Source organism: Macaca mulatta, chromosome 3, assembly GCF_049350105.2.
Source record: "Macaca mulatta isolate MMU2019108-1 chromosome 3, T2T-MMU8v2.0, whole genome shotgun sequence".
NCBI classification, from domain to species: Eukaryota; Metazoa; Chordata; class Mammalia; order Primates; family Cercopithecidae; genus Macaca; species Macaca mulatta.
In genome coordinates, this window is record NC_133408.1 from 16,979,757 (window position 1) to 16,991,104 (window position 11,348).

Sequence of the window (11,348 nt, forward strand, 5' to 3'; positions counted from 1 at the left end):
GAAGGAAAGGAAGTTGGGTGAAGTTTGAAGTAAAATCGGCAAAAGATACAAGAGAGATGAATTAATGACAAAAGGTAGAGAAAGAGAAAAAATTCTGTGTGGAGGCAGATTACAATCTTCATTTTTTGGTAACAGTGAGGTTAGAACATATAATGGAAAAGGGACTTGGGATATAAATAGAAAACTCTGGAAAGACTTCACACGAGATGGGCTTTTGATCCCTGTAAGAGTCTCTCCACTTGGGACTACAATTGTGCTGTGTTCTTAAAACAAAACCAATATTTTGCATGTTGGCGTGCAAAGCCCAAAACAAATATAACAATTGTGCATGATCAAAGTTTTAAAAGTCTACAAATTAGGTGACATTTGTTTCTTTCAGGTACATACACAGGTGAATCAAATCTTTCCTGCTTCTGATGCTACAAAATATGTGTGCTTTATGAAGAAACTGATGAATTTAAGAGTCTTGACCTTGGCTATTTCTTGAAATTTTGTAGAATCAATTATAACAACGTCCAAAAATGCTTGTGATGAGAATATATTTAAATAGAAATCAAGAATTTTTAATGTGACTGATGTTAAGTGACTGGTAATAAATAATTCTATTTGGGTTTGGTATGTCTTAGACTTTGAAGAAGCAGCAATCCCTTCTAATCAAATTAAAGCAACAAGCTCAGGGACAAGCTAACTAGGTAGCCAAAAAAGCTCAGGCATTCTTACTGAGTGTTGTCAGAGGACAATAGATTAACAAGCTGCCTCAGCCAAGTAGAATTCATGGAATGACACAAAAAGAGGGGCACATGTTTATTACATGCTCTGACCAGGGTATATAAGCCTCCTTCTACACATGCTGGCATTCACACTCAGGATCTTGCCTGAATAGCAAATCAACTCACCACTCCTGACACCATGAGTTACTACGGCAGCTACTACGGAGGCCTGGGCTATGGCTGTGGAGGCTTCGGTGGCCCGGGCTATGGCTATGGCTGTGGATGTGGCAGCTTCTGCAAAAGGGGTTATGGCTGTAGCTATGGAGGCTACGGATATGGCTGCTGCCGCCCATCATACTATGGAGGATACGGATTCTCTGGCTCTTATTAAATGAATTGTTGAAATTGGAAGCAGAGGAGAAACCTCCAAATGTGTTTGGTCCTGTCCTGTGCTTGCATTCCAGAAAATCCATTCTGTTGTCTTCACCATCAATGGACAGATATTTATCAATGGTTAAGCTGCTTCTATGAATACTAGTTGTTTTTTTACTTTCGGAATCCGTCACCTGAAATCCTATTCATGTATAGCCACTCTAGTTTGTTCTCCTAAATTTGCTTTGTTTTTCTTACCACCATTACCATCATGTTATCTATCAAGATCCTAGCAAAAACTTGTATTTTGCTTTTATCTAATACATGAATTAAAGTATAAATATTTTGGTTCTTTTCAATGTTTTCATTGTTATTATTTAACATTTTATTTTGCAACTACTATAAAAAGTTTACTTACGACGCAGTGAGATCTGTGGCTCCATAGTGGAATATGATGAAAATCTTCCTAGTTCACCATGTTACAGAAGCTTGAGAACAAGTAAGAGATCATATTAACAAGAGATAAAAATAACTTGCCCCTGTCTATTTACTTAGGATGTCAACCCCTCTCAAGTGTCCCTCAAGTGTTCCTGGAATCACGAAGGACAGTGTCATTCTCATATTCTGCTGTGTAACATTGTTGTTAGCTGAATGTCTTCTTGGTACCACTGTTCTGGCCAGGCATGTCTTTGCTTTTTTTCCACCTTCAGTTGAGGTTGTGGAAAGGAGATTGGGAACTTTCACTCATTTCCTAGTCAGAACTACACTTTGTATTTAGCGTCTCCCTGAAGGCCATTGTCCCATATTTGACTGATGCAACTCCCGCCGGAATGTGGCACTGAAACCCAGTGGTACAATGCTGCACAAAAAATTGGAGGTAGTTTGCAAATGTGTTCTCCAATTCTGTGGGTTGTCTCTTCACTTTGTTGATTGTTTCATTTGCTGTGCAGAAACTTTTTAACTTTATGTGATCCCATTTGTCCATTTTTGCCTTGATTGCCTGTGCTTACTGGGTATTACTCAAGAAATGTTTGCCCAGACCAACATCCTGGGAGTTTCTTGTGTTAAGTGAAATAAACCAGGCACAGAAAGACAAATGTCACATGTTCTCACTTATTTGTGGGATCTAAAAATCAAAGCAATAGAACTCATGGAAGTAGAGAATAGAAGGACAGTTACTAAGGTCTGGGAAGGGTATTTGGGGAGGGAAGTGGGGCTGGTCAATAGGTGCAAAAAAAATAGAAAGAATAAATAATGACAGTACTTGATAGCACAACTAGGGGACTATAGTCAATAATAATTCAATTGTACATTTTAAAATAACTTGTAGAATTGGATTGTTTGTAACATAAAGGATAAATGCTTGGGGACAGGGCTACCCCATTTTCCATGACGTGATTATTACACTTGGAAAGCCTCTATCAAAATATCTCATGTACCTCATAAATATATGTACCTACTATGTCCCCACAAAAGTCAAAAATTTAAAAAAATAAAAGAAAGAAAATTGGGGTAAGCCGGAGGGGTGCTTTCTGACTTTTTTTTTGTTGCACCCTATTAGAGGCTCTTAATAGTCTATATAGCTTGTTGTGAATAGGTGATGACACAAAGTCACATGAGAATAATACACAGGAGGCTTTACTGATAAGAGCCCTTCTTGGCTCTCAACTCTGGCTTCATTTCTCAGTCAAGTTCAAGTAGCCTGGCTCGTTTTTCTCTAGGAATTTATTCTCATCCAAAAAAATTCTTCTGTTCCTTTCAGCCTTGTTTTACAAGTTCACCACCCTTAGCCAGGCATCTTGGAACCCCAACAGTAAACACAGAACCCTCCTCTGCTATGTTTTTCAGTCAACTTTCAAAGTAGTGAAAGAAGCCTGTTTCACCAGTTTGTCTGACATGACAAGGCATGTCTGAATCCGCTTATATTCAAATTTGGACCCCTACTATTTATCCTAGAAAATCTTTTTATCCTGTTGTAAATCTAGAAGAGGAACACTATTTTATAAACGATTTCTCATAGAAAAAGTGTTACCTTTTTATCTACACTATAGTTTCGATTTCAAATTTAGAAACTAAACAATGGATGCAAAAAAATGGAGAGAAGAAAAGAAAGAAGAAAGAAATCCAAAAAGAAAGAAAAATTCATAGGTTGAAGGCCCAATCACATTTAGAACACATTCCATGTTTTATGTTATTTTTTTAATTGACTCAATAATGGTATGTATTTATGGGGCACAGAATGAAGCTTTGATATATATTATGTATAATAATCAGATCAGGATAATGAGTATGGATAATTGATCTTTTATGAAGTTGAAATGAGAACCAGATATAATACCTGTCCAAGTGCTGTTAAACTGAAAGACAGTGATTCAAAGACCCTCCTGCAGATACCCTTTGCAAATACTTAATTTTGCTAGTGAGGTTTTGCAATCTAAGGTTTAGTATGTTCTAAATTCCTTGGACAAAATAGAAGAGTTAATTAATTATTAATTAAGCTGATTTTTAGCTTTAGCTAATTATTTTATGTTCTAACCAAAAAGAGCAGGAGAATAGCCTCTGTAGATTACAGGAACTATAGTTACTATTCTGTATGATTTCTATCTTTGATTTTTTTATTGTCCTTTGTCAACTCTAAAACTTAACAATGTGTGAATTAGTCTGCATATTTATATTTTCTCTATAAGGGTTGTAAGTATATATAAAGCTTCCCTTTATAAACATATAAAAAATGGTGGCTGCTTTTAGAGAACAATTATTTAGAATGTACAATATGTGACTAGTCAACCTAATTTTCTCCAGACAGACATTATATATCCTACTAAAGATGACCTTGTAGACAAAAAATCTGTTACCTTTTAACTACAGCACAGTTTCTATTTCACATTTGAAAACTAAACAAGGGAAGCAAAAACAACAACAAAAATCATCCTCATTAGGTTTAAGTGCTGGCCTGACTTGAAGGTCTTTTTGATTTCCGATCTGAACAGTCCAGGTGCTGTTAAATTTGATTTGTACCCAGATATAATTTGTGATGCTCCTGAATGTCATGGCTTTTAAAAGTATATTGCAAAAGATGTTTTTATTCTTTGTTAGATTGTTAAAGAATTGGAAGCTGGGAACGTGAAAGATATTTCTAAATTGCAGTCACTAAATAGTTCTGCTGGGAGAACTGAATTTTTGTAGATGTTTATTACAGTATATCAGTAAGACAACAGAACATGCAATTCTTCTGAATGCAAGTAGAGGGGGAATTTCCTGATGAAAACTATAGACTCTAATTTTGAGGAAGGTATAATAGTGTCACGTGTACCTAGACATGCTTGTGAATAGTGATTGCATAATTTAGGATCCAAGATTAATGTTAAAGGATAGAATTGGAGAATGAATAATTTCTTGAAACACGGATACAAAAAGTAAAATTTCTTTCCTCTACCAAAAAAAGGTTTTCCAGACATAATAATCATAGTCACATCTTATTACTGCACTCAGATTGGTCACAGAAAACTCTAATAAAGCAAATCAATATAAAAACTCTTTAATCAATGAAAAATGCTCTATCAATATGAAAGATCAATTGAATCAATATTGTATTGGATATGTGTATAGAATAAAAATTCAGGATACCTGAGCAATTTGGTAATCTGAATAAAAGTATTTCCTTTCATTGGAAATATGTTTGACAAACATCACTGCTGACCTCTGAAATTTAGAGAACTAGGTTGCAGCTATGAATCCATCTATGGTTTGAGCTACGAACTTGGAGATTCTGAGGCTTAATATTGTTATATATTTAGTTATGTTTCTGCCAAGCACCTTATGATGGGTTGTAGAGACAATGTGGATTCTATTGTTTAATTGGTTGACAAGGACACTGTGATCGCTTCAGCCACTCAAGTCAGAATATGGAGAGGCTTTGCATGTCTCTTCTGTCATCTCCATAGCCAATTGGTAGCTATTTTGTGCTATCTTCTTAATAGATACATAAAACTTATAATTCTTTATAAATATATTCAATTTCATTTTACCTTTTATCCAGTGCTCGTGGTCACAATTTGCCACTTGGATTATGGCTGCACCTTCTCATCTATTCCTATCTGATCTCTGAAACTCAAAACCTGCTACCTTTCTTTAGTCTCTTTGTTTAAAGTTATTTGTTTAAAATGGCTCCTAATAGCTCTCTCTGGGATGACACATAATGCTGCTATTATGATGAGAACAATGAAGTGCTCAATATGCTGATATGGAAGGAAATTTCATTAAAAGACATGACACAGAAGAGCCTGGACCATGCAGTTGGCTCATCAGGTATGATATGATACTTAGCAAACACCGACTGAATTAAAATGTGTATTTACCTAAATGATCCATAATCTTGTTAAATATTTGCCTTTATAGTAGCTCCTCCCTTACCTTGCTCTTCACTTCTCATAAAGAGTTCCTACTCACTTTCAAAATTTAACTTAAGGGATTGCTGGGTCAAATGGTATTACTGGTTCCAGATCCTTGAGGAATTGCCACACTGTCTTCCACAATGGTTGAACCAATTTACACTCCCACCAACAGTGTAAAACCGTTCCTATTTTTCCACACCCTCGCCAGAATCTGTTGTTTCCTGACTTTTTAATAATTGCCCTTCTAACTGGCGGAAGATGGTATCTCATTGTGGTTTTGATTTGCATTTCTCTGATGACCAGTGATGATGAGCTTTTTTTCATGTTTGTTAGCTGCATAAATGTCTTCTTTTGAGAAGTGTCTGTTTATATAATTTGCATGCTTTTTGATGGTTTTTTTTTTTCTTGTAAATTTGTTTAAGTTCCTTGTAGATTCTTGATATTAAACCTTTGTCAGATGGGTAGATTGCAAAAATTTTCTCCCATATACCCAGAGGATTATAAATCATTCTACTATAAAGACACATAATCACGTATGTTTATTCCAGCACTATTTACAATAGCAAAGACTTGGAACTAACACAAATGCCCTTCAATGATTGACTGGATAAAGAAAATGTGGCACATATATGCCATGGAATACTACGCAGCTAAAAAAAAGAATGAGATATGTTTTTTTAAGGGACATGAATGAAGCTGGAAGCCATCATTCTCAGCAAACTAACACGGAAACAGAAAACCAAACACAGCATGTTCTCACTCATAAGTGGGAGCTGAACAATGAGAATACGTGGACACACGGAGGGGGACATCACACACAGGGGCCTGTCGGGGGTGGGGAGCAAGGGGAGGGAAAGCATTAGGACAAATATCTAACACATGCAGGGCTTGAAACTGAGATGTTGGGGTGATGGGTGCAGCAAACCACCATGGCACATGTATACCTATGTAACAAACCTGCACGTTCTGCACATGTATCCCAGAACTTAAAGTAAAATAAAAAATTTAAAAATTTAACTTAAGTATCTTCTCTTGAGATGCCTTCCAGATTCCAGCAGTCACTTGACAGCATCAAGCACAAATGTCACTTTTGCGCAGAGGTCTTCCCTGAGATGCTATTGGCCTATGGTCCTTTATATAGCCTTTCCTTCATAGCACTTATCACCAAGCGATATCATACACTTGCTTGTTGACTCACATACTGTGTATCTCCCCAGGAAATGGAAGCTACATATGGGCAGAAACTTAATCTCTTTCACTCATCTGTGCATTCACAGGGCCTAGAATAATGCCTGGCTTACAGAAAGTATTTCATAAAATATGTGCCAAATAAATCTATCATAGAGCCAAACAACTGGTTATTAATTTATATGCCAGTTTCCCCATTGAATCCTGTGTCCTTTTCTTATAATAATATGATTCTATTGATGAAAATGTAAAATAGCTCTACTTTTATGCTAAATTAATGTCATGCTTTATTTATCTCTTCCATAGGTAGACATTAACTACTGCAATGTGCTGGGTGCTCTGTTAAGTACATAGGCATAAGCGTAAGCCAACTGCAACTGCAATATAGCTAGTAATGATAGCTCATATTTACTTTCTGTCTTTGGTGACATGTCACACATAAACTTCAGACATTATAAGGTATATGATTTTGTTATTCCTGTGGAATAGGTAAGAAAGTTGCACTTTGGAAAATTTAAATAACTTCCACAAACCATCCAATAGTGAGTTGTGAGGTATTATAACCTGTGACAAAATAAAAAGTATTTTGACGCTAAGCATAAGTTTGTGCACCTGAGCAGTGAAGGCGAGGCAAATGCCCCCAAAGAAGGTCTGATGTTTTACTCATAGGATTTCACTGGTCACATTTAAGAATTAGAGGCGCCAGTCAAAATTCTTCTACAGTATCATCAGGAGAGAGATACCTTGACCTCCCTCTCTCAGTTTGCAGATTTATGTTCACCCATTTTTTTTTTTCTCAACTCTCTCTGAGAAAGAAGTTTTCCTTCTCCCTGGTAAGACTGGAGGCATTCATTTTTCCTGTTTTTCTATCTCTTATCTTCTGGCTTGTTGTTTTATTCACTATTACCTATCCTTCTGTTTGCAGTTTCCCCTTGTAGGAAGATACTGAAATTGAACCACCTGGAACCACCATCTATATTCTGGGATATTGTGCTTCAGTCTTTTAAAAACTCTTTGAGATATCTGTATGCTAAAAAAAAGTAAGCTCGAAGAGGTTAAAAAAAATTCCTAAAGTTGGATGTTTATACGAGGCAAAGCTGGGTTTTTAACTCAGGAATTCTGAGTGCAATATACTATCTTCAGACATACACAAAGTCCTATGAAAAACACAACCAAAGAAACCAAGGTGAAAACCTCAGTGTCATCTTGGTCTACCTTTAAGTTGACTGTCATCTCTTCCCCTTTTCCTCATGTTGCTGAATAACTATACCCCCTCTGCATTCTCTCACTTCCTCTGTACCTCACTTTCTAGTGCAATCCTCCATCCTCCCCCAATAGTCTGTCACTTAGTTGAAGCTAATGCAGTAAATGTTCCAAACAACTTCTTTATTGTCAAATCCAATGTCATCTTCAAAGTTTTGTTGAGATGCAGTGTCATTAGGTGGTTAGGCATGAACTTTCTGAAGGTAAATTCACCTAAGTCAGACTGGCAGCTCTGTCACTTCCCAAGGTGACCCTGGAAAAGTTACTCAAGGCTATTGGATTTCTGTTTTCTCATCTGTAAAACTGGGGTAATAATAGCAACAATTTCATAGGATCCTTGTGAGGATTAAATGAGTAATGCATACAAAACCTCAAAGCATTGCTTGTCATATAGTCTGCAATCAATATATATTAGTTATTGCTACTCTTCTTTTGACACTATTATAAATGACTTTGTTTCCACTTTCTATTGCCATCATACTGCTGTACTACACACAACCATTAGACCTCAGTGCGGTATAATAAGAGGTTCATGCTCAACAATCCAACAGCTGGGGGAAGTAAGATAGCCTTGCTGTTCGCTCACATGACTGGGATTTGACTTACTGTTGACTGGGGTAAAAGTGGGAATTGGCTTTGCTCCATCAATCTCTCACTCTCCAATTAGGCTAGATCTACTTACTGTGTTCTCATGAAGAAGGCAAGAGTATGAGAACAAAATAGATTCTTGCAAGGACGTTTATGCTCAGAACCAGAACATCATCAATTCTGCCTTTTTGTTGTTAACACCATGTTATACGACTGTGCCAGGGATCAGAGTGAAAGAACATTTCAAAGTTATAAGGCAAAGAGAGTAGATGAGGGAAAATATAAAGCTTTGTATTCTACCAGAGAACCCACTGTCTAGCCTTTGTTTATTTAAAGCTGATCTCCTTTACTCTAAGCAGTAGTTCACCCCTTCTCTGCAAGTTGTGATGCTGGAATCTACATTCCCAGACTATAGGAATGTCAGACACAATAATCAACAAATTATGAAGTTTGAATTTCAGATAAGTAACAAAAACACTTTTGGTATGTCTAAAATTATATAGAGCATGCTTATGCTAAAAAAAAATGTTGTTTATTTAGAACTCAAGTTTAACTGGGCACCCTGTGTTTTTATTTGCCATATAAGGCATCTCTCCCAATCTGGTCATTCTTCTGATATTTATCTGCCAGAAGAATGTTCCCAAATGCATGTCTCCATAGACAGCTGAGCTTAAACTTACTCTAACCAATAGATTATTTTTCCCCCACATGCACCCTTTTTGCCTCTCTACAAACCCCTTTCCAGCATTTTGATCCACCAAATTCTGCAAAATTAAAATTTTGTGAAAATAATGATCCATTTATGTCCCTCTCCTCACTTATTGGCTACTAATTCCCTGTAACCTTGGCATTTATATTTTTCTCAAAGATGGCACACCATCTGCATCACCAACTTTTCTTTTTTATTTTATGTTTTTTCATTTCTTCATCACAGTAGTCTCTATTAAGGATCTTCCTAACTCAAATTTTATTTTGTTTACATCTTAAGGCTCCATTTTTACTAGTTAGAAACTCAAAGTTCAAGTCAAACTGCTTGGATTCCAATACTAACTTCACTGCGGATTAATTCTCTGAACTTGGGAAATTTATTTTATCTCATTAAATCTCATTTTTGTTATCTGCAAGTTGAAAATAATGTCAATATTTTCCCTGTAATGTGGTGAGGACTAATACTTTTTATTATTTGAAAAGTACAAAAGAATGGCCAGGCACAGAGTAAATGGTAGACATTATTTGTAATAATAATGATTATTATTACTATAATACACTTATTCTTTTATAATACCTGTTGTCTCTATTTCATCCCATCATAATACCTTTTCATCTTGCAAGTCTTAATGTGTAAAAACTACTCCGACATCATGGTTCATGATGAATGAACAAACTCCCTATTCTCAACCATATTCTTTTCACATGTTGTCTTTTCTCACAACCACTTTTATCTTATAATGTGATGTTTGTTTATCTTTCCTGCTCAATAATGAGCTTCTTCCTAGCAATCTAGATTTACTCAACTTTAATGCATTTGAATTGAAAGTCATTACAGATTCATAAAGCTAAATGTCTTACTTTATTGTATCACTCATGGTTACAATACAAGATGGCTATTAAGCTTGATATGTTCCCATTTTAAATTGTATGCCTTCTATGCTCTATTTTCGTGTTAAAATAATAAGTGAAATAGTTTGCTCAAAAGATTTAAACAGCTCATATGAAACACCTGGATTACTTCCTAGGCAAAGAGTAAATGGAAAATGTAAGTACAGTAATTTATTAGAACTTTTATGTCAACAGTCTGTACTGTAGGAAGAGGCTGAAACACAAGGCCTGTCTATCAGGGAGACTATTTAATAAGCATGGAAGTAGTGAAAGGAAAGATTATCAAGTCGTCATAACTGTCTTTTTAGTCTACTTTTGTTCTAGAAGAAAGGAATGTAAGGAAATGCAGAATGTATCAGGTAGTATTCTTGATTGAATGAGATGGAAACCACTGGCCAAAAAAAAAAAAAAAAAAAAACTTTACTGAGACTATGGGTAGTCTGAAGAACTGTGGGAAATCTGGGAGACTGGGTTGAGAAGGGGGATGCAACCCAGGGTTGTCAATATAGCTAATATAGCACCCAAATCAATGACACAGCAATAGTCTGGTTAGGATATTATTTTTGTCATTACTGCCATTTTTCTTTTTAGCCACCACTAGAGTGGGTGGTGCTACTACTGACTAGCTAGCACGAGGACTACTTGTACTAGTAGCTAGCACTGCTACTACTGACGTTCCTCCTGCCATTTTTTTTTTTTTTTTCTGCTTCTGGATATCTCTGCTCTAGATCCATTCTGAATACCATTTTTTATCTTTGTGTCACTTTGTTAAAAATCCAAGACCAGTTGAGACAGTTGATTATCCAAGCTTAGTTCAAATGCCTAAGACATCCCTACTGGGAGCCATGAAAGGAATTATCTAGTCTTCTTCAAGGTCTACATTGGGAGCCACAGTACTGTCTCCTCCTAAGACAGAAACAAGTCTTAGATACTGAGTAACCCCACAAAAACAAGTCATAAATGTCAATGACACAGAGCCCAAGTTAGAGTAAATGTCTGTTTTCTTCCATACCAGATTGAGCCCAGAATATAAATAAGCACACTCTTAGTTAAGTAGCAAGACTGCTACTGAAATCTAATTTATTTTTTAACTATACCTCCCAAACCATTTATCCAGTTTTCTAAAGTGACTAAAATTCTCTGAATTAAACCTTTGCTTAGCACATAGGGTTAAGACTTGTGGTCATGATGACAATTGTAAATTCATTTCCCGAGGGTTTGGGAAGAGAACTAT

General features: G+C 36.1%; 1 protein-coding gene across 1 annotated transcript; it reads left to right on the forward strand.

The window, feature by feature from the left end:
• The first annotated feature begins 909 nt into the window (after positions 1–909).
• Positions 910–1,101, forward strand: LOC712671 (keratin-associated protein 19-3-like). The gene has a single exon (XM_077997856.1). The coding sequence runs from the start codon at positions 910–912 to the stop codon at positions 1,099–1,101; it is 192 nt and encodes a 63-aa protein (XP_077853982.1).
• The last annotated feature ends 10,247 nt before the right edge of the window (positions 1,102–11,348 follow it).